Here is a 24,640-nt window from a genome sequence, read left to right on the forward strand (position 1 = left end):
TTGCCACACCTGAACTTCTACTTCGAGACCTCCAAGTACTGTAAAAAAAAAAAAAAAGACTAATTTATCTAAAAGATAAATCTAGAATCCAATCAAAAGATTCTGATGAAGTGGTAGATGTCTTACTGATGTTAGGCTACTATGATTTTCTGCCTCTGTTGTTAGCAACGAAAAAATACTGCTTTACCATTCTATCATGGCATTGTCTGCAAATACACAAAACAGTGAATCTCAAAAGATAATACCAATTCTACAGATCATCTATTGCTAGTTTTCAGAACTTAACAAATATTAAACATAGCTTTCAAAGTGGGCCTCAAAAAATCTACATGCTGTAATTACTTAAGAAAAATAAGAAAGCTCTTACTACTTACATCCAATAGCTAGGTAACGGAAGAATAGCCATCCACTGATCAGTGGCTCTTTAGGGTTGCGGGGTGGCTTATTCATGATATCAAGATCAGGAGGATTAAAGCCCAGAGCAGTAGCAGGGAGACCATCCGTCACAAGGTTTACCCATAACAGTTGGACAGGAATTAGAGCTTCAGGAAAACCCAGGGCAGCAGTCAAGAAGATACTATAAGAAAACCCACCAATTATAAGCTTATTCTTGTGAACGCAAATAAATTTTTTTAATGCTTAAGATTAAAGCATCCTTTCTGTTCTCTCACATGGAGTTATCCATTTCATATCACAAACAGCATTAAAGCTTTTAATGCTTTAAAGTTTACAAAAAAATAGGGCAAGACAAATGCTATATTATATTCAGCTCTGGGAGAAAGTATGCTTTGATGTAAGCAACAGTTAGGAGATCAACACTCACATTCTGTGGCACTGGGGCAAAATTCCTCCCCAGGACACGTACAACACATTCTTCTGTAAATTGAGGTTTAAGTTACAGAAACATTTAAGTTGTATCTGTGGCTATGTTATCTGAAATACCAGATCTTGTAAGATTTTGTTTTCTAATTTTTAAAATTAAGTTCCACAGAGAAGTATTCCAAACACAGAAATAACTGTAAAGCATTTTAGCCACCTACCAAGCTAGAGTATTATATGCAATGCAACGCTTATCTTTTGTGGTAGGCTAAAATTCTCCAGTAAATGCTACTGACCCTAGAAGTATACAGACCTCATTCCACACAGTCACGATGAGCCACTACCTGGAGAACCTGTTTCTCTGGTTTTAGTGAGAAATACTGGAAGTAAATTAATAATAATAATAAAAGACTCCATCATCACTACTCTAGCCCAAAGAAAACACCTGAAACTTACCAAACAACTTCTCCAACATTGGAAGAGATCAAGTAACGGATGAACTGCTTCATGTTGTTATAAATTGCACGTCCTTCTTCCACAGCAGCTACGATAGTAGAGAAGTTATCATCTGCTAAAACCATTTCAGAAGCAGTTTTAGCCACTGCAGTACCAGAACCCATAGCAATTCCAATTTCTGCTTTCTTCAATGCAGGGGCATCATTGACACCATCACCAGTCTAAAACAAGAATTTAAAGTTGAAAAAGAACAGACACTTGTATATAGGACAAGAAAGGAATTTTGCATAGTGTCTGGTATTTTACATCTTTACAAATCACTTAAGCACAGAACTATTACGAGATGGAGTTCAGGAAAAAGCACAAGTCCTGAACAAGGCATCAGTCTGACAGGGCATAATTTAGGTTTAAACACAGTATCTGCCTTTCAAATCAAGTAAAAAGTTCAATTCCTCACCATAGCTGTAATCTCATCAAAAGACTGAAGAAACTCCACAATTTTAGATTTGTGGGAAGGCTCCACACGAGCAAAGCAACGGGCATGGTGGCAAGCATCTCTCTGGGCAGCAAGTGAGAGCTCGTCAAATTCACGGCCAGTAAAGGCTTTTGTAGACACATCTTCATCTTCCACAAAGATACCAATGCGTCGGCAAATAGCTACTGCTGTGCCTTTATTGTCACCAGTAATCATAATAACTCTAATACCAGCTTGTTTACACAGCTTTATAGATGAAGCTACTTCAATTCTTGGGGGATCCAGCATACCCACGCAGCCAACGAAGGTCAAATTGGTCTGAAACAATACAGCACTGAGTTTTAGCACAAAAACCTGTAGATATCTGATGCTTGCAAAACAATCATTTTACTTGCATACATCTCAGCATAGTGACCTTTGTGTTTACTCCCATTCCCAATATTCTATATTGGGCAATTGGACACTGAAGCCTACGTCAACTTGATGTTTAGCCAAAGCCAATATATTATGCATGATATACTTGTTGTTTTCATTCTGGAAGGATTACCTGTTTCACCATGCTAAATTCACAGCGCTTTAGGTCTGACACTTAATTCAGACAGTGGCAGAAGCAAAATGTCACACATCTATATGCACATTGACAAGTGAGAGGAGGCGAGGCAGCATTTGGTGCTTTCGGAATCACAACGCTACATGGTACCACATGCTTGAGAGGCACATGGGAGGACATATAGTTAATTCCGAGAGCAAAAGCACACACTGAAATGGGATCCTACATTTTCAAATCTTGCCTCAAATATGCTCATTTCATTAGCTGTGATCTAATTGTCACCCTTGCAAATTCAACTTAGTCAAGTCTTTCTTTTTCACAATCAGAGCCAGCAGCACAGTGCACAAGCCAAAACTCACCAACTGCTATCACACCCCCCAACACTCCACCCCAGCCCAAGTCCTTGATACAGATTTCATTGGAAAATTACAGAGTAGCTAAGACGATAATCATGGACAGCTTTCGCAGATGACAGTACGGAGGAGGGGAAGTAAACCCGATCCTCAGAGCACAAAATGGTAGTTAGGTTTCATCATAAAATCCCCAGAGGTCTTCGCAGTTGAGCAGCGTCAAACTAAAAATCATTGAAGCCGAAACCACAATGCACTTTTGGGAAGGTTTTTCAGTCTCTGAAACAGTTTACAGTCTTATGACCTTCAGGACTGTATGCATATATGCAAAATAGTAAAACCTGTAGGTGGCTTTTTAGCTGATTTCTCCTGCTTTTAGCCAAGTGACAGCACGTATAACCAGCCATCAAGAACAAATACACATTTTTCTTTTAAACCCAAAATTAACTGGGGAAAAAAAAGGGGGGGGACAGTTACCAGAAACCATAGAACATTCCCAGACTGTATCCTTTGAATTTCTTCAGAGCTACATATAATCTGTTCTATAAACTGACAATTCCCTCCACAGATGTGGCTAATTATTGTGTCTGACATCAAAAACACCCAGTAAGACATTCTCAGCTTTAACTACCTCAAGAAAAGGGTCAAACATAAGGAGTCACCATTTCCCAGTTTGGGAGAGGAAGAAATGTTAAAAGGACATTTTACTAAAATTACCTCATAGTTAATGAAGTTTGAGGAGTCCTCAAGATTCATTTCTTCTTTTCTAGGTGGATTGTCATGGGTTGCCAGAGCCAAGCAACGCAATGTGTCTCTACCAGTTCCCCACTCTCTAATAACAGACATTATTTTCTGCTTAATTCCTGTGGTCAGTGCTACTTTAGCATTTCCAACACGGACATGCGTGCATCTGTCAATTACACCTTCAGGAGCGCCCTTGCAGAGGCAAAAAAGAAAAAAATCTTAGTTAAAAAAATTCCTTTCCAACACAGCATTTGCTTAAACTACCAAAGTTCTTCACGTCCAAGCTGCAGTTAGTTTGGCCATAATTTCTAACGTTATGCTGTCTTTGCAGCCATTTCATAACTGCACTTCTCCGGCATGGCACTTACCTTAACAAACATCTTACTCATGGATGTGCGGCTTGGTTTGTTTGGTGTACAATAGACAGACATAGATTTTCTGTCTCTTGAGAATTCCAGAGTGAATTCTTTCTTCATAAGTTGTTTTATCACCTTTTAAGATGACAGTAACAATATGTTTAGATAATATATATAACAAAACTCACTCCCCAATGAATTCCAGATAAAAGAGTACTGACCGAGTTGCAAGCATTTGCACGTTCAATTCGAGAAAGTCCTTTCAAGTCTGTGTCAAATACATTCATCTTTTCAACCAGACAGGTAAGTGCTGTTTCCGTAGCTTCACCCACTTTTTCATATACTCCCTTAGCCTTTAGTTAACACAAAGCAAACAAACACAAGAGTTTACTTTAACCCTCAACTGGAACCTACTGGAGACAAAGTTCAAGTTTCGCAATGGAAAAAAAATGCTTAATGAGTCTTAATATGGCTTATGAAACAAGCAGAACTATTTTTAAAAAGCAACTTTGAGGAGTCTAATTTGTAGAAAATTTCAAGCCTTTCCTCTCAATACCAGCAGAGAATGATGTCAGTACTTTATCAAGTATTCAAGTCATTTTTAGATGTAGCAACCTTAAAGGAGGCAAGGCAAAGCAAGAAAGCGGCAGTGCATTCTACACAGCAAGAGATCTCCAAGTTCCAGATTACACTTACTGCCTGGCTTAAGTTTCCTCAGTGTTCAACAAACAAGTCATTCCCAGAATTAATACTTAAGAAGACCTAAATACTCTTCCTTGAATAGAAGGGGATTTACCACTGAAAGGTATTACATAGACAGATGAGAACAAACATTTATCCTCATTCTCACACTCCCCTCTGTTCCAGGATATTTCCAGGATATGTACTTACTTCATTGTAGTCCAAAGAGGAATCATTGCAGAGCGCACAGATTGTTGCAAGTTCCACAAGGCCATCGTACTGGCTACATTTAATAAGTTTGTCATCTTTATGCCTTCCCAGAGAATGAAAAGGGGGAAATTTATGTTAGTTATTTAGTATTAGCATTTCACGTTTCCCCTCTTTAAACCCTCTACTGTATTGCCATTTAGTACAATGCTTATTAAGGACTTGGAACTACAGAGTTCACCAGAGAATCCGAATACCTTTAAAGAGATATGCAGTTAGTTGACACAATAAAAATAAATTGTGATACACGTCTATCATATAAATTTGATAAAGGTGAAATCCGAATTTTAGGTAAGTCAGAAATGAACAGAACAACATTACTGATGAAATTACTACCTGAATTACAAAACATTATCTCCTCCAGTGAGTCATACAGCAACACAGAACAGAAGTAAAGAGTTCAGTGAAAGAAGAATATGAAATCAGTATTACAGCATGTACAACTTGTAGGGGAGTTCCAAGGAAAGGGATATTGCCGGATACATTATGAGCTTAACTTCCTTAGTCTCACTGCACATTCTGCAGATTTACTGCTATGCATGAACTGGACAGGCAGTAGGTTTGGTCTTGGTCATTTCTTAAAAATTAATCTGTGCTGTATGCGAATCTCCTAAACCAACAAAAAGCTAGGTCATTTCACAATACAAATTCCACTAGCAAAGAAATACTCTTTTCTAGTAGTTACATATACTTAATGATGAATATCTGAGCTCTTTAGGAAAAGCAAAGGTACATTTTCCTGAAGTAATATACCATTCAGGCATCACAAATAAAAGGAACTTCTTTGCTTTCACATTTGGAAATGGGTAATAAATGAACTCATTTTGTGAAGCATCAGCACACTTCTCGAGTAAACAAAGGAACCATAAAAGAAGTGCTCAATGCTGTTATTTTTACCAGAATCAACAAGACATAATTCTCATGTAACATCTCTTATTAAAGCCCTCAAGGAGAAGAACATCTGATGGAAAGAAATGGATCACCGCTCCATAAGAATGCTTAACATAGCCTATGACGTCTGATTATGTAAGCTTTTTGTTCAGTCTCTTGTAGTACTGCAAAAAAAATCCAGTGTTGCATAAGAGCGTATGAACAAAATGCATCTTAAAAAATAAGTATGCTTTAAAGTTTCATTTTGCATATAATCCTACAGTCATAAGCAAAATTTAGCAGCTCTAAGCTTTTAACTCTTTAAAGTTCTCAGCAGCTCTCAGTTTGTCACATTGTCTATCACAGCTGGTACATCCTGCTTTCACCTGTTCTGAACTTGCAGACAACCAGCATATTTGAATATCCCTAACTTGTTATACCAGCTTTCCCCCACCTGTTCCTTATCAGCAATCACAATGTCTGAAGTAACACAAGTACACATGGAGTCAAAGTTGCTGGGGTCAGTTCTAGGTGAAGATTTTTCTTAAGCTTCAGGTTTTTTGATTAGCTAAAAGTGAAGAAATGCAGTCCACTAGCTTTTGCTGCAGTCCTTAACAATCACTTACTTTTGTGCTCTCGTTTTGCAAACTAGCATGCACACTGTCAAATAGTTTAGAGTGTTTTGTCAGGCCTCAGGACACAGTCTCCTAACAGAAATCAGTCACTAGAAAAGTTTATCAGTCACTACAAAATGCTATGTACATGAACACAGTGCTTCTCACACACTTGTTCATATTTCCCCAGTTTCAGCAAGTAAAAACAGACATTAATATACATTGATGACTCCTCTTATAGTCACATTTGTCACCTCACTGAATTTTATTATTTCTTTTATCTGTAGTTCTTGAGAGAGCAGCAAAAGCATAATAGCTAGATGCTTTTCAGGATCTAGAGTGTCACCTTGTCTAACTCTGTCTGCTGAAACAGAAGCATAAGCTTTTGATAGCAATTAGCTTTGAAACAAAAAGAGACTTGGGGAATTAAGATTTCCAGCTGCTGAGAACATTAATTTTGATATAGGGATAATTGCTACTGAGATTGGTGAAGACTGCATGAAGTCACAGGCCTGTATGTGAAACTCCATAAGGTCGAGATGTTTAAAATAATTGAATCTAGTTCTACTTTACACATAGCAGAATTCTAATTCCGTAAAACTGAAGTGATAAAAATATGTGAAAGACTGGCCAAAGAAAAGGAGCAGGAACAACCTGATAGAAAGAGGCTCTCCCTCTAGAATCAGAACCCTAAGATTCTAGAAGCTGTCAGGATGAACCATCTATTCCACTAGTAGAGACTTGAAACTGATAAAAGTAAAACATAAATGGATTGTGCCTTTTCAAAGTGAGTCGGTTTAATACCAGCTCAAATGCCACAGGCTGAGACAAACACATAGACCTATCCAAGTGCAGAAGCATCAAGCCCCACAAACTGCTGAGGGCAGGACAGAAGAATTTACAGTAAATTTAAGAAAACTTCAGCGCATTCATAAGATACTTTAAGAAAAATCTCCTAGCTTCTCTGAGGCAGTTTGCACTCTGGTTGAGTTTCATTTATTAATATTGAGTATTATACACATCACTTTGCAAGTCTAAAGTAACAGTCAATGAGGAAACAAATATTTAACACTTACACTTCTCCCATGGGAGCATATGTTGAACCAGTTACAGTAAATTCATTCAGAGAACAGCTATCTCCATCGACTCTGTCCAGGACAAACATCTGAAATTAGAATTAGAAGTGTTACTGCCTTTGAAAAATAATTAATGCATGAGATTTAAACCTTAAGTATGCAGGTACAAGAAGCAAGTCCATGTTCAGTAAACAAACTAGACAAAACCAGACAATACTTTGAACTTCACTCCCATACGTGTTTGAACAGCTCCTTGTACTGAAGCATGAAGTACAGAACACAGCACTTCAGTTCAGCAGATCTTATTTGAAAACCGAATTGTGGCACAAGTAGATCAAAGAGTTGAAAAAATTCCTATAGAGCGCACACTTAACTTCAGCTATTAGGACTAGACTAGTTCACAATCCTGACCGTGCCTAAGTTCTTCCTTGGCTTCAGACTCATAAATTAATTCTCCTGTGTATGTTTGAAGTAGCAATTCCAATCAAAAGCAGCACAAGACAGCTTGTACACTGACAATTCTTACCAAAGCAAAAATACAAAGCATCTACAAATAACAGAAGCTTTTGTATGTAGCAGGCAAGGTTTAAGGCAAGAGACAGACTACAACAAGCTTCCCTTAACACCAGTTAAAGCATTTCCTACCGTTTCTTTAAGTCTTTTGCAATGACTTAATCTACAATCAGTCTACACTGGTTGATTAGAACCATTCAGACAGCTCAAGTGTCCACAGAGCACAGACTGAAGTTATTTTCAAATGAATACACTAATTTGAGGGATGCATTTGTGCTCTAAGACACATGCATCCGTTCATCTTTCCTTTGTTTCCGTTTCCATTTTGGGAGAGCTGCAAGAAGATTCAAATCAGTGAAAATGGAGATAAAAACATGGCACCTGAAGTTGTCATACTCTACCAGGACTAGCTGGTAGTAGAGGCCAAAGTTTCCTCACTGATTGATAGTGTATTTTAATACTACTTCTTACTAGTTGGTTACTATGAGCCATTTTGCTATACCTCATCTTAATATCTTCGTTTCCCCTCACTGTGCTGCCTTATGTTTCAGGCAAGCATTCACAAAATACAGCCTAGTATTTAGATCTGCAATGTCTGGAGTCCCTGTAATCTTCAAAGTAATTTTAAAAGCCAAAAAGCTAAACAAGCAGATAAATTAACAGGCCACAAAACAGAGTAAATGTGTTCTTGTGGGAGATAACAGGACAGGAGGACATTAAAACAAGACTTCAAATCTTCCCCTAAAGAAACATTGCTTTGGACACTCAGGAGTTACTACTTAACACTATGAAAACTGTAACTGCAAAGGGAATTACTATTGTGAAAATACTACTTTAAAAGCTAGGTAATCTCTCTGCTTCAAGTGAAACTGAATACACAGTTTACAGATGTTAGAATTTTGCTGTGCTTTGCAAAATCAAGCAATTAAAGTTTTTCTGTAGCTGCCTGACACAGTAAGTTGTACTGCTAGAGATGTAGAATATTTAGCCCTCTGAATATAAGGAGTAGAGCATTTGAGTTTTTATGTAAACACATCTGAAGGTTCTTAAATGAGTTAACCATGAAGCCTTCTGCTTTTGGCATCTTCATTTCTGGCAGCTTGCATTTGGTGATGAAAAATCTCTGCAAAGACTAGGGCAGTTATGCAACTCTACTGCAAGTAACCTCCTCTGGAATACTGATGAGCAGCTGCTTTGTGTCTCTTAGGTATAAATACTACAATACTTAAGCATGTAAAATAAGTCAACCACCAATTAAAAAGAAAAATCAATCACATGAGAATAAAGTGGTTAAGACTTATAAGCTTTTGCCAAAAATACCAGTCTGTAGTGCTCAACATTTACCCATTTGGAATTCTAACCCGATGTAATGACTCTGAACAAACATTTGATGTCATAGATTTGCTATGCTGCTGAACATCTACAATTATGAAAAGAACTTAGTGTTTTCTCCATAAAATTCCTACTCAGAATATCAAGTACATGGGAAGCATGGAAAACTGGCAACACAACATGTGTTGTATTAGGTGACTATCTATAAAAATCTCCGATTAATCATCACAAGAAAGAATACTAGCAGAAAGGGAGGTGCACACATCACTTACGCTTACATAAAAGCGCACCATACATTGAAGAGGACCCCGGCAATGCAGGTGACAGGGTCAACAGCTCCTCAAGTTGTCAGATTAGTCATACATATTGAAACCAATATAGGGATCTACATCAGAGCAACAGCAGCTAGCAAAGAACCAAATAAAGGTGGAAACAGTAGAAAAGATAACTCAGACCATCCAAGCTACTGCTAGTAAACCTTCTGCCTTTTTCTCACTGCTAAGCTTCTCCACCATTGTCATCTTCCTACGTCGAAGTGAATGTTTTTACACTTCTACACATCCTACCACTTTCTGAAACTGGACAAATCATACCAACTAATCGCCGGTAGTCTGACGTGCTTACAGACAGCCAATAGGAAGCTGCTTGCAAAAAACCTTTCCTTTCATCAAATGCGGGTACAGCTATTTTTGACCATGACTAAATAAGGGAAGAGATAAAAGCCTTTAAGCACTACACGCTGGAAAACTGAATTAAAAGTAGAAGTTTATCTTAGGAAAATAAAGCAAGATCTTCATGATATGAGAACCAAAAAACTCCTGATCAAAAGAATTCAAACAACGCTGACTATTCAAACTGAATGGCTGAGGAGAGAAAGAAAAACAGAGCAAGCCAATTCAACATACCCTGCAGACTGACATCTGATTCGTGGTCAGGGTACCAGTCTTGTCAGAACAAATAACTGAGGTGCACCCCAAGGTTTCTACGGAGGGAAGACTTCTAACAATAGCATTCTTCTTGGCCATTCTGCGGGTTCCAAGAGCCAAGCAGGTGGTAATGACAGCAGGCAGACCCTCGGGAATAGCAGCAACAGCAAGAGCAACGGCAATTTTAAAGTAATAGATAGCACCTCGAATCCAGGAGCCACCGTGAACAGGATCATTAAAGTGACCAATGTTTATTATCCAAACAGCGATGCAGATAAGTGAGATGACTTTAGACAGCTGCTCTCCAAACTCATCCAGCTTCTGTTGGAGAGGGGTTCTCTCTTGTTCAGTAGCCACCATCTCATCACGAATTTTGCCAATTTCAGTGTTTACTCCTGTTGCAATAACCACTCCCATAGCTTTACCAGCAGCAATGTTAGTACCCTAATGTACAGAAAGGGAAGAGAAAACAACTTGCATTCAAACTGTAAACAGTTTCTTTTAATAAAGAAAACATAAAACAACACACACACAAGGCCAGACTAGAGAGAACATGTTTTAGTTAGGATACGGAAAATGGAGAAGAGAAGAAGAATGACATTCCCCCAGTATATGCAAGAGAATATAGAATAATCTCTATTTACAAATTAGGCCCAATACAAACCCATACTGGTCTACTATAAGCACCAAAATCAAACCCAGCTGCTAAGCAAGCAGTACCTATTTCTACTGGAATCTTAAGTGGGTTTGTTTTGTTTTAGCCTGGCAAGAACCAATCCTAATAATGTTATTTACTGTGAGTAATAGACATGTTCTGTGGGATTGTGTGAACATGTTTAACCTGAGCAAGAAGTTAGGTTTTCTACAAGGAGTTCACCAACAGTAAGAACTATTTCAGTGTCCGAAAGGCATTCAACACTTCCTTCAAACAAATTTCAAATCAACTCTGTATTTCTGTTTTATCAAGCTAGTTCTCAGCTTTAACAACACAATACAACAATTCAGGTACGCTTTCTTATCAGTCTTGAGAACAATTATTTTAGAAAAAGTAGTCATTTAGGCGTCCTTTAAAAGGGCATGTACTCCAGCCTTCAAGACTTTCTCGTATAGGACAAAAGTGTCCTCATATAAACTGGTTTCAACAAACATCAGGACAGCTTTCATTAAAAGTTACTTTTAATTCATTCCGTTTGATGCACATGGAGACTATGTACAGATGGCACAGAGAATAAGACAAAAGTCATATGGCCTTTAGATTCAGACCTTAAGTTCTCCTCACTTTTGTTTATCAGCTTATCTGTATCAATTTGTATGTTTTAAAACATTCAAAACAACTTACAGAAAATAGCATGTTCTTTTTGTCTTGGTTTACAGCACGAGGATCAGGTACAGGGTCAGTGTGCTTAATAACAGACACAGATTCACCTAAAATGAAGATAACAGCCTTAAGAAGAGATTATACATCATCTTGAGTCCTGTAGGGAATCAAAAGTTATAATCTTCAGTCCTAAAAAGAATGTGTGTCAAACTGCTTTCTTCAAATTATTTTAATCGCTTAAGTGAAATAGGAAATATTTCAACTGACCAAAGAATTGAACAGCTAGCTTTTAATGAAAATAAGGTAGGATTTAAGTAAACATTTTATAGGGTTAGAATCAACAAAGCATAAACCACGTCTTTTAAGAGATGTTAAAGTGGTCCCACAGGCAGTCACTCCACTCCCTCCTTTAACATAGCAAGCTCTACTGCATCAAGGATGACCTCTCATCATTATTTCACCAAGAATTTTCTACTTCAGTGTCACTGTGTGCTTCTCATGCATTCATGAGCGTTTATGTTCTCTATGCATTGGAAGAGTTACATTCTCATTTAAATAATTACACGTTACCAGTTATGCATTTATTGGCAAACCTTGATTTTCTCTTTTTAACACTATGCAGCCATCTGTCAGTTAACTCCTTCAGCTGGAAGCCTTCTGAAATCTCTTCCATAAAAACCTTCAATGTATCAATTTCCATAAACATCACACAGGAATACAAAGCTGCTTTTCAGTAAGAACAGATGTAAATTACTACATCAGATTTCAAATAGTGGTAACTCAGTGACTGAAGCTAAAAGCATACTACTTTTTGTAAGCCTAAGAAAGCCAAAGCTTCCTGCTTTTAAGAGGTTTGATGAGCATCTTAGACTTTAGTCCTGTTTTATTAATTAGAAGACTCAAATATCAAATTAAAAGAGTCTGAAAAAGTGTTTTCTTTAAAAAAAGTAAATATTTTCAGTTATTTAAATAATGGTAGGGAATTCATTATTTCCCTTATGCAAGATTCCAGTTGACTACTTCTACTTCTTCCAGTTCTGATAGCTTTACAAACATTGAGTGCTTACATTTTCTTATGCTAAACATAAGTAAGCTTGACCAGTCTTGTGCTATTCAGGATACGTACAAAGAAAATTTGCCGCCTGTTTTTCAAGACGAATTTAAGGATCAAAAAGTAAATTATTCATCAAAAATTTATGTTTCAAAATTCAGAGCTAGTTGACATTTGTTATTTGTGCTACCAAAACAGGCAGACAGATCTTCATGTTCCAGCTGAGAAAACTCTTATAACATGCTTGGTTGATTCCTAGCTTCTTTCCTATATTCAGAAGTACTGTTACTTTGTTTTGTTTTCAACTAATCTGAAAGCGCTCTAAATTTAGCTCCTGCGCTTGAGAGCTAGTATCGGAAAACACATGAATGTGCATGGACAGAATTTCAGCAAATAAGGCTTTAGTAACAGCAATTTAACAGCTGCCTGTATTTTAGAAGCTCTTGTGAGAGAAAATGGGTGTTACAGAAGACATTTAGTAAGATTTCCATACTTTCATATTCAAGCAGTGACAGGATGTTCAGACCTAGAAGAATGCAAAAACTAGGAAATTGTTTCCCACAAGATTCCTGTGCTTCTTGACTAAAAAAATACCAAAAAGGTATTATAAGTCTCAGAAGAATATTCATCCCACGAATGTGAACACAAACGACAAAGTTAACGCATTCAACCGCTAAGATTTAACTAGATCAGAAATATATTGCACTTAAGTGCAACATTGCACTTTTATAGCTTCTGGATTGTCCATAGTGAAATAGTTTATATTATTCTAGAACAGTAAAAAGTCACTTCCAAATGTACACATAATTATCCCAAAGTCACAGAACTCATACCTGTGAGAATTGACTGGTCTACCCTTAGAGTTGTAGATTTGATAGACGTAATTCTTATATCAGCAGGAACCTTGTCTCCAACTACAAAGAAATGAATAAGACAAAGTTATTTTTTTTTGTGAGATTTCTAACCAAACTACTATTAGCTTTATCAGCCAGGAAAATGAATTTTCCACTAACTGTTTAGGTTATTAAGATTATTAACAGCTTCTTACAGATTTTGTGGTTTGCAATACTCTAATTTTATGCGTATCCAATATACACTTTGAAAATTGTATATTTGTCTTCAAGATCTCTACCCCTAACTAACCTCAAAGAATCATTTTGCAAATCACTATTTTGTTTTTTTAATCACATGACTACATTACAGCAAACGGAGAACATTCTCAGGAGAAAGATACCAATTTCAAAATACGTAGCTACAAATTTTGGTTATTTATAAGTTGAATCAAGTTCCCTTTTCAGAAAGGCCGTCCTGGCCAGTTTTCTGGTTGTTTTCTTTATGCCCAAAGACAGTTTTCTGTTCTCCAAAGATCAGAACATTATCCATGTTTATTTATTTAGAAACTGCTTATGCAGATCTGCTCTTTTAATGTTACCCTTTGAATACTGCCAGATATTTTAGAATTGAAAGCTAAATTCAGATCATAAACTAGCTTTACTCCTCAGTAATGCTACTGTATGAAATATACCACAGTCCAAATCCCCATAAAATTTTGGCAGAACTCTATGCTGTGTTTGTCATACATTTCTATTTTGTAGAGCACAACACTGGATGAAAATAATAATAATAAACCACCTCCTCTATTAAGTGTTTGAGATACCAAGGCAGCAGGTGGTAGAAGAGTTAACAGCACACTCCTAAAGATGACTGAGTGATGAAGTCAGCTGCCAGAGCTGCAAGGCCAGTTTTGCTCCTGCATCTTTATCATCCCAGAATTAATTCTCCTATCTTTCTACTTTCTCCTATCTAGACTATTTCCTATTTTTTTTAAGGAAAGTAAAAGAACTAAGCCTTGCTATTTTGTGACTACTTCAAATAAATGGTTGCATGCTAGCAACTTAACTTGCTAAAAAGGTGTATTGTCACATTTCTGACCGATGTTTGAGGGGGGTCTACATTTACACATCAGCATTTCTAACAAATGCATATAATCACATTTATTCCTAACGTGACTTAGCAATGCACTTATTCAAGTGTTAAATTCATTTTTATTATAAAAGAATGCATAGGGACAAGGGAGAATGCTTCGATAACTAGCTAATAAGAGATGATTTTCTCAGTAAATGGACTGTGTCCCAGCAGTAAAATTAAAACAAGCTGCAATTCCTGCAGGAACTGCTTATGCAACTAACAGCAATGATGCACGTTAACAAATAACACCATGAGAAAGTCAGCAATGGTGTTACAGCCTTAAAACATACAATCATTCAGACAGCAAAGCTAAGGAACAAAATGCTGAAGAGAATTAAGTGCTACTTTGAACGTTGAGTAAATTTGCACCACGTGACCTTTTATAACATCAAAAAAGCCCCAACCACCATTAAAACCAGCAGAGATTGAGCAGTTTAGCTTGAGGAGTTGCACATCTTTTTATAAGCATGTGTATATGAAGGGATCCCATAAATAGCCACAAATTGTCTTTTCGTATCTTTATAGTACGTGAAAACTAATTTAAGCCACCATGCCCTTGAGCAGCAAGGGAAAATAGCATTAGACAAACAGTGACCTCAGCCAAAAATGGCAAAAGTATTCAATATGCTCTCCTGACATCGTGGGGAAGTTCATATGCAGACATGTAATTGCAGCTGGTTTTCAGATATCACTGAACAACAGGCTAATGCCTCAGTGCGATGGGGGCATAACGCCTGTCAATCCACGTACACATTTTTGTAGTTCTTATGGCAGCTGGAGAGCTACGGCTCACTCCAATACACTACCGCATTTGCCAAGACTATGCTGAAGTCTTCATTACTTCTTAATACAAAAAGCAGCTGCAAACAAGTATCTTGAAGTAACTGGATAGAAGTGTGCAAGAGTCATCTCCCAGTCCACTACTTCCAAATAGCTCTAAATTGTTCAAACTCAAACACAATATTCACAAAAATCTGACGTGCCAGGAGAGACTCCTGCTCTTGTAGATTGATATTCAAGCATCAATGTTGCCACAAGAGCTACTCACGATTATTATTGCCTCGATCATCAGAACTGAAGCATTTAATGTTACAATACTGCTGCTTGTAAGTTTATCTCAACAATTTAAGGTAAGATGCATTATATTCCCTCACCACCTCCATTTGAGAAGGCTGGAGTAAAACATTCGAAGTATTTCCAATATGTAAAAAAAACAAACAACTTTATATCAGGATCTATTACAGAACTATTTTGAGCAGCTCTCTGCAAAACAGCTACGACACTAAGTCATTTATGGTCTCAAATACACTTTCATGAGCATAAGTGAAACTTACTACAGATAGGAATTTATCCTATGATAGACAGGAAATTCTTTGGTGAGCAGTCTAGCACAGATCTCATCTACAAGTAGAAGGCTTTTTTCCATATACTTTAACACAAGTCAATCTCATGTTGCTTTTGTTGCTTTTTATTAATCTATTTTAGACCAGAGAACAACTACTAGTATTACCCAAAGCCATAACTTGGAAGACAACAAGAAATTAGGAGAATAAGTATTTGTGTTGCTTAACACAGAGCTGCTACAGTCTAACTTCAGATAACCTCATAGCTTTAAGCCTAAAAGCACAAGTGAGTTACAGAAGTACTTTCATCTATTATTTTTAAAAAAATTAATGCTAAGTAGTCACTTGATTTCTACGGCAGCTCCAGAAAAATCAAATAAGCTGGTTTTGAAGTCATTTAGATACGTATTCTTAAAGCATAGTTTAGACAAATACTTAATCAAGAAAACAGCCTCTGTAACTATAAAACTGACTGCTTCTTGGAACAGTTAGAGCAGAGCTTGGTTCAAATCATTACAGCCTTCCTCACAATCCTTTTGTTCACGCACCAAATAGTATTTTAGCATTACAATACTGAGCTTTATCCCACAAAGGAATCTTAAAAAAGTCTAGTCCATGTAAAGGGGTCAAAAAAAGCCACTTATTTAACGGCATGCAAGTCTATACTGTAGCAGATGATTTACAGTTTCTACTCCTTGACAGAAACTGGACTCACATTTAGTTGCAATACAAGTTAAAAGTATTTTAAACAAGACATATTGCCTCACTGAAAATATGGACAATTTAATACCTGCAAATACTGAGTTTTACAGCTACTTACAGCTACCTAGCAATGTTATCTTGATTACACCTAGCCCCCTAGCCTTTCTTCTGGAGTTCAAAGCTCCCCACTTCTTATCTGACTCCTCCCAGTGCCATGGTAGCATTATGGGTCAATTTCCACTCCATGTGTGTGCAATCATTTACATGTGTTCAATCTGAAGCCTGGCATAACTCTACTTGGCAAAGGAACACACTTCAAGTAAAACAGGTGCTATTTGCGGATGTGACTGCAGTCCCCTAAAGAGGGCTTCCTTGTGAACAACAGCCTTAAGGACAATCCAGCACACAGGCTGCCCAGTTGGACTTGGGAAGTAACCCTGAATGATTCAAGTCCTCAAACTGACTTCAAGTGTAGAACACATTAAGTCCCAATCTAATGCCTCGCTGTGACCATGTCCTGGAATGATCAATTCATTATTGAAATGCTTAATTTGAGAACTGATATCCCTTTACCAGTTTCCAAGATAGCAGTAATACTAAACATTTGTTTTCAGAACTGTCAGAACACAGACAGTTACTGGGAGACTCCTACAGCAGAAATGCACTTAGCACCCTGAAGCCTATGGTTCCAACAGCCCAGGAAGCTACAAAGTGACGAGACATGTTCTATAAATCATGAAGTTAGAGGAAAAATAAAAACCTAAAGCCACTTGCTTAAAGCCATCAAAAGAAAAGAGGAGTATTATTTTTTTGCCAGAACATTAAGGGTTAAGAACCATTTTCTTTATCTGTTCCAACATTACATACTATTATGGGTACAGTTATTTAGGCCACTTTTCCTAATGAGATCTTTAGCCTCTTAAAGAATCTGCTATTTCAAAGTCCACTCTTGCCCAAAAATAGAGTTTATCTTCTAATTTATAATACATACCAGTGGGGAGTATTTACTAATTAACTGCCAATGAAACTGAGGTAATTGAAACAAGCAATCAAAAGAATCCCTAAAGTACAGATACCACCACAAGTTTTAAGAACCGAAATGAGCAGGCTTAAGTAACACAATATGGGACCTTAGATAGAGCTGAGTATTTTCTGCTGGACAGACAGTAACAATTGCAACTCACATCTGAACATAATGAACTGCTTCTATCTGGAAGTTTGTTGCAGCACGATTTGGATACTAAACTTCTTTAACAAACTCAGCTTAGCTCATCTTCCCTCCTCACATACTAGTCTTCCTCTCACGTACAACCCAGTCTTCCTATTGTGTTTGACCACAAATTATTCCTGTAACAACAGGTTAAAAATTTAACATCTCCTTTATAGGGCATAATAAAAATGCTATGAAAATCAGGAGGTCTTCAAAATAAGAAGTTTAAGTCCACCTACTCTTTCATACAAGGTCAGAAGCGTCAAGTTATCAAAATGAGGAGTGACTGTGAGATACACTGTAAACCTGAATTTACACCCAAAGACAGTTAAGATGGATTTCTTTTCAAGAAGGTGTAGACTAAAATAGTGGTCCCTTCAGTTTTAACCATACTAGTAAAACAGCATTTGCTTTTACTGCCAAGACAGCAAAACAATACATTGAGTCAATTTTTTGCATTGATGACACATGCTACAGATTAGAGAGCATTCACAAAACAGCCCTCTCTACCACATGCTGTTCTCCATTCTGGACAGGCAGAAATTATCTTTGGAGCTTACTGCACAGTGCATATAGAGGTCTTAATATCCAAACCTAAGAACTGTTAGAGGTAGAAGAAAAAAATCATACAGAAGTTATTTATATTGCATTCTCATCAATGACAACCAAGGACAGGGAAAAATAGAAAAAAGCTCAGCTTTCTGAGAGCAAAATATTTTAAAGTCAGAACTGAGGCTTTTATTTAGAAAAAGTATATACTATATTGAGCAGTACATACGACAAATTATTCCTATTTTAATTCTTCCATTTTGGAAAATCATATTTAAGTGTCACTCTCTCTGAAGAGGGCACCAGAACATTTCATAAGTTGTGCCAATGTGATACCCTGCCTGTAAGTCTGCACTTTTTTCTAACCTGACTTAGTCTAGCTTCAGCTTTTAATCAGTGGATTTATTTATAACACCACCTTCTAGATTGGAAACTCTTGTGACCAGCCTATAAAAACACCTAATAGCAGAAAGAAGAAACCGTTACATTAAGCTTCAACTTTTGCCAGATCAGGTAGAGCAGCAGGTGACATCTCCCCGCTGAAGCTGAAGTCCCATTTCCAAATCTGACCGCATTTGGGCAATCCAAGAACAAACAGTAAGCATTCTGGAAGTGCAGCACAGCACCAAAGGGCAAGTTTTCCTTAGTCTTAAAAAATGAAAGGCTTGCTTTGCGAGGGCGATTACGGTATTAGCTGAACATTATCTTGATGATCAAGCATTTTGTTTGGTACTACTTGTGCTTATATTAAAACCCCACTGCAGTATCAGTTCTATTCAGAGTATAGAACACCAGATATACTATGAATACCAACAATTAAAATAGAATTACATTCACTTTTTTTTTTTTTTTTTTTTTACTAACAGTTCAGCAACTCCAGAGGAAACTGCTGTAAGAACCAGGAAAAAAACAAGAGCAGTTTGTTAAACTTTCAAATGTGTGCTGTGAGTGACACGGGCTCAGGCTGTGCCCTGACTTGAACCTCATGCATAACCACCAATGTGGTAATGATGTCACTGGAGTACCGAGTGAAGTTTGGACTGCACTCTTATCTCAGAACTGCCTCTGATGTGTTAGAAGAGTCCTACAGCCAAAATGGTCACCACAGCCCAGAGATTTATGTACTATCCATACATGTATTTATTAACCACTGATTTTATTTCCATGTTTTTTTTCCGGTGCAAAAGCAGTACTTTATGGAAAAAGCAGAACAGCTGGTGCTTCATTTTTACAAGGCAAACCCGATAATTTGCGCTAGGCAAGAAATACCTACAGCTGACTTTCCCCCCCCCATATCAAGAGCTGCTTTCAGCAGTATGCTTTTAGGACAGCTACCAGAAGGTCAACACTTTGGACTGAAGTCTCACTCCATTGTGTTGTAGTTGTTTGGTATGCCACCCTCACCCCTTCCAGCTACTTTCCCACAAGAAATAAACCTGTATCTTTAGCACTGAAGATCAGTTCTAGTCATTAAAAAAGTAACACAGATGCAGAGACCAATTTGCTTTAGAATAAATCAATGTCTGCTCTTCATACTACACGGATAACCTGTAGCTCCTTCATAACCACATTGGAGTCTGACGTAATTCAGTTCAAGAATATTCCTTCCCAACTTTAATGCCAAAATATATCTTCCCTTAATTATAAAGTATTTATGCTTTAGAAAGTATCTTGAAATATTCTGCAGTTGGAATTAAAAGCCTTGGAAAGTAGCACTTGCATACTTTATGCCAGGTATAAACTTAAAACTGAGTATTCAAGCATATCCACCAACTAAATAAGCATTAATTTCTGGGAAGTCTGTGTATTTTTAAGCTGTTGAGTACTTACAGATGTAACAGTAGATGACAGGAACCACTATTCAGCATTTCAGGGAAAAAGGGATGACTGTGACTCCAGCTTGGTCGCTTACAAATTACAACTAGTAAACATCCATTTATTAAATCACAGAAATCTAATTAGATACCCCATCTAAACCAGAACATTTTAGACAGGATAATGCAACAAAAGCGAACAAAATTCATTACTGTTCACAATGTGCTTCTTTTAAAATTAAGCAATTTGCAACCAGTTTATCCCAACTTGTCAGACTGGGCTTCATATAAAACTTTAAGAACTGAAGCCTTACTGTTTTAAGTTTCTCTTTAAAATATTACTTTAACCAAGGCAAACAAACTCAAAACATCAAAGGACATCTTTAATCTATTAAGGCAGCCACTAGTTACCAATTCAGAGTGCATCCTCCAATAAACTTAAGGTTTTAGAGCAGAGTGGTAATCCATTTAAGACAGGCACACTGAAAAGCCATTTGAGGACAGCATCTGGACTTTTTTTTTCAGTTCATCAATTCTAAGAAACAAACAGTGTAGCTAAGTAACCCTTAAACACTACAGTTCTGAGAACTATGCCCCCTAGAACTCTGCAAGCCAATTTAAGGCATATATCCCAAACCCCTAAACTCCAACTCCATCCCAAAGATTTCCTGATGATTATACAGTATCTTTTCCACTGGCTCTGCTTAGGCAGATGTGGAAGAAAATTTTCTGAACATATACAGTTAAGCAATTCATGTCTGCATAGTCTCCAAGCATTCAAACCATCAGCTGTCTGCTGGTACACCTGCAAAATTATAGTGTGGCATTTATGTTGAATGTTAGCTGCCAGGCATAATAACCAGTAATTGCTCATCAAGCGCTCCACAGTGCCTGCGTGCACACTGATTCCCAAGATAAGCATAAGACAGTACCCCTCAAGAGATAGATGGCCTAATCTATTTCAAGGTACTCCACATTTACTGCACAGTGACAATGCAGACCTGCAGTTTCCCCCTATTACTTCAAGTCAAATACACCAGCATCCATCTCCCTGGTTGACGGACCAATTAAAGGAAGTATCTTCATGTAGCTTTATTTTAGACTACTGTGTCTCGTGGCTTTCTATGTAATGAACACAGTCAAGCTCCGTGGAATAGCCTAAGGAGCCAAAAAAAAAGAGTAATGGTATTACCCATTATTGTATTGCCTTTTGGTTATGTTGAACTGCACAGGTTATCTTTAATGGCTTCAAAACTACAAGAACGACCAAATGATTTTGGAAATGGTTCAATGCTACTTATTCTCAGAGAACTCTTGCGGTGTAAAGAAGCAAATATAAATGTATACTTTTGCATGAGTTGCAATACCAATCCACCAATTCCTACAGCAAGTTCCCTCTGCATCAGACCCCAATGTAACTACATCAAGTTAAGAAAGCTGTTATAGCATTAACTGTTCTGTAATAGAAGACCTTTAGAAAGTTCTTTAAAATTAGATATCAACACAGGGGAGAAACCTATCACCTGGTTATTTACACCACTCGGTTGAGAGATATTCGCCTGGACACACAAATGTCATTGGCACTTTGCCTAGAATTCCATACCCAGATATGTATCCTAGTATGAAGTGCTCCGTCACTTCCCTACATGGTCATCTTTTTGCAAACACCATGTCAAAGGCCATCACAATACTCTTGCGCTTGAGACACGGGCATGCACACACTCTCCCTCACCTCCAGGTCTTGACACTAACGGTGGTACATAGTGTATTGCTCTTCTCAACTTGCTTGGGAGCTTTTCTGAGTTTGATACGATTAAAATTTCATCATTGTCTGACTACAAGTTAGAATTTATATTGTTTCGATATCAGCGTTCATATTACACTGAAGCACTTGTTTTCTGTATAAAACAACCACATGACGTACTTAATATAACCCATATAGTCACCTTCATTGAAGATGCAATTGACTATATTTGCCAATATAAGAAAAATGAGTGCTTAAAACTAGCTTAGGACTATTTGACCCACCAGATTAAGTGAGTGTTTTAATTAGTATGTGCTTCTACAGTCAGTCGACAGGCTAGACTATTTATGTTAAAGGACAATCACAAAAGCTGGGTAATTGTTTTTCTACTAAGCATACTAGTTTAAGTTTCCTTTTTTTTTTTTTTAAATCCATTCCACATGCAAACTATCAGACACTGATCTACAATCAGATTTTAAAATAATGCAATAGTTCCCCTGTGAAAAATAGGGTACCATGCTTGATAAAGACGGCCTAGCAATATAGGTATGCTAGTCAGCAATTTATTTCCAATTCATTTTTCTCCTTCAGATAAAGATTTTCCAAAGAGATGTCTAAAGTCACAAGCAATTGATTTTATTGATACTGACAACGCACAGCAACGTAAGTAAAGCCTGCACATCCCCCAGCTGTTTCACATACAACCTGAGCTTTGTCTTTTTCTGCAAGATGAAAATGGGATTTCTGTCGCTTCTGAAATAACAAAGAATGAGTTGGGAAATTTCTGTGCTCTAGGCACCTGTCAGAGCAACAAAATCCAACATTTTTCCTTAGCTGGATACCCCAAACCTGTATAAAATACAGTCATCAGTTTGCCGTTCTACCAATACTAATTTAAGTACCCCCCAAAAAAATCAATATACTCCCATGATAAACTCCTTCCAGAACTACCGGTCTATTGCAAGCATTTAAAATTGGGAGAAAGAAAACTTCAGCTGCTTAAACAAAATCTCACTGCAGAACTCATGGATTTAAATTGACTGTAGAATACGGTAATGGCGAGGTAAAACAGAGTAAGTGACAAGGTATCATAATTCACCCTTTATTTCAGCTATCAGCACTTTGTATTTGTACTTGTTCTTCACCCACGGACACTAAGAGCAAACTAGCCTCAGCCTTGACGAGATTCACGCTCACTCGCAGTCACCTCAGCCAGAGCTGCCATAGCTGAATCATCCTGTGCACAGGACTGAGACTCTGGACAGGGCTTAGCAAACATTAAAGTTTCTCAAGGAATGAAAGCTGGGCAGCCAGCCAACACCAACTTCATTTTGAGTGCATACTCTCTCTCTGTCTACTAATTAAAACAGCAGGATAGTCAATTTTAAGGGTATATATTTATCTCCACCTTCGACAGCTACCACTTCTAAAAGCAAAGGAAGGCTAGGGGAAAAGAAATAGTTTGATGTACACCCTAAATTACTCCCGAAGGAGCAATCGCTCAGCTAACAGTTGATAATGACCTACGAAATATGAGTATGCAATTACTCCTGACATTTAACAAGAACCACCCACTTTTATCTGGGAAGAAATCAGAAACAAAGTCACTGACCAGTCCAATTTAGTGAAAGAGATATTGCTGTGGCATTATCACCAAAGTGAAAGAGTTTTACATTTTTAATTTCATACTTTTATTTTGGCACTCCTTCCAGACAAAGATACATCTTTTAGGACAAGTCTATTGAAAACATTGATGCAAGAGTCCAATCTTTCGATCTAGGGCTTTATTTATCTATTTTAAAAAGAAGCGATGAATGCATGGGGTTCAAATGCTCACAGTAGAGAACAGGATGCTCTACTTTATTTAATAATTATTCTATTTGCAGCCTCCTGTACAGCAATACATAAAAGAAAGACATGCTAAGGCATTATCAAAGATGAGAAACCAACGATGTCACATGCCAGGCACATATTAGCTGAGGACAGAGGAAGACATTTGTAATGAGAAACTGAAAAGAACTGCCGCTGCAAGCGTAAGAGTTGGAAAAAATTTCAAATTAAATTATAGCTTTCTTTATCTAAGGACAGAGTGTGACTAAACAAAAAAAATCTCTGCATTTCAAAATTTAAGTCATCACATTTAAGAGCAAGGAAAAAATGTTGTGATAGAAAACAGACAAGTTATATGACAGTCTGAACCCAGACTGCAGAAAATACAGTTTTAGAGTAGTGACAAGTGTTTTAAAACCTGTACTCCAATTAAGATGCTTTGCTTTTAGACCTGCTAATTAAACTAAGTGGCAATTTGAAAAACAATCCCCTCAGTGCAAATGCACATTTAAAGTAATTACAGATGAACAGAAGCAAAGTTGTTCTTTAAGTGAAGCATATACTTAAGACTTCTCTAAGAACTCCCCCAGGGCCTCAAATTATTAAGACAAGGCCCCCACAACAGTTTTCCAATATACACTAATACATGTATGTACCACATAAATGAGCCTTACCTGCCACTTCTACAATATCACCTGGGACGATGTCCCTTGCTTTAATCCTTTGAACACTCTTTCGGTCTTGTCGATATACTTTACCCATTTCTGGTTCATATTCTTTAAGAGCTTCAATAGCATTTTCAGCATTTCTTTCCTAAAAGACAAAAAAAACATGCAATTAAAAAAGCCTCCAAGGTAAGAAAAGGTAACTATGTCAGACCTGACTTTTCAAATGCAGTGTCGTATGAATACTACTAGACTCAGCTCAGCTACATTTATTCACAACAAAAATTACGTGACCCATCCCCTTATGATGTTGCTGACTGGAAATCATTACAGTGTAATTCAGATATTGGTGGGCATTTAGAAGCTAGATGCTGTTTATTCAAACTCAGCAGTATTTCCTATCAAGAAAATCCTTCA

General features: G+C 37.3%; 1 protein-coding gene across 2 annotated transcripts in view; it reads right to left on the reverse strand.

Annotated features, from left to right (window-relative positions):
* ATP2A2 (ATPase sarcoplasmic/endoplasmic reticulum Ca2+ transporting 2) overlaps nucleotides 1-24,640 on the reverse strand; it is a 45,404-nt gene that overhangs the window by 7,894 nt on the left and 12,870 nt on the right. For both annotated transcript variants that reach the window (XM_050714188.1, XM_035564985.2), the window contains 12 exons: nucleotides 24,233-24,371; nucleotides 13,232-13,312; nucleotides 11,369-11,454; nucleotides 10,009-10,473; nucleotides 7,259-7,347; nucleotides 4,642-4,744; nucleotides 3,972-4,103; nucleotides 3,763-3,885; nucleotides 3,368-3,586; nucleotides 1,733-2,068; nucleotides 1,276-1,496; nucleotides 375-577 (listed from right to left, as the gene is read on the reverse strand). In XM_050714188.1, the coding sequence (XP_050570145.1) occupies nucleotides 375-577; nucleotides 1,276-1,496; nucleotides 1,733-2,068; nucleotides 3,368-3,586; nucleotides 3,763-3,885; nucleotides 3,972-4,103; nucleotides 4,642-4,744; nucleotides 7,259-7,347; nucleotides 10,009-10,473; nucleotides 11,369-11,454; nucleotides 13,232-13,312; nucleotides 24,233-24,371 (2,197 nt within the window). The remainder of the gene's footprint in view (nucleotides 1-374; nucleotides 578-1,275; nucleotides 1,497-1,732; nucleotides 2,069-3,367; nucleotides 3,587-3,762; nucleotides 3,886-3,971; nucleotides 4,104-4,641; nucleotides 4,745-7,258; nucleotides 7,348-10,008; nucleotides 10,474-11,368; nucleotides 11,455-13,231; nucleotides 13,313-24,232; nucleotides 24,372-24,640) is intronic.

Source organism: Cygnus atratus, chromosome 17 (genome assembly GCF_013377495.2).
Source record: "Cygnus atratus isolate AKBS03 ecotype Queensland, Australia chromosome 17, CAtr_DNAZoo_HiC_assembly, whole genome shotgun sequence".
In the NCBI taxonomy this organism is placed as follows: domain Eukaryota; kingdom Metazoa; phylum Chordata; class Aves; order Anseriformes; family Anatidae; genus Cygnus; species Cygnus atratus.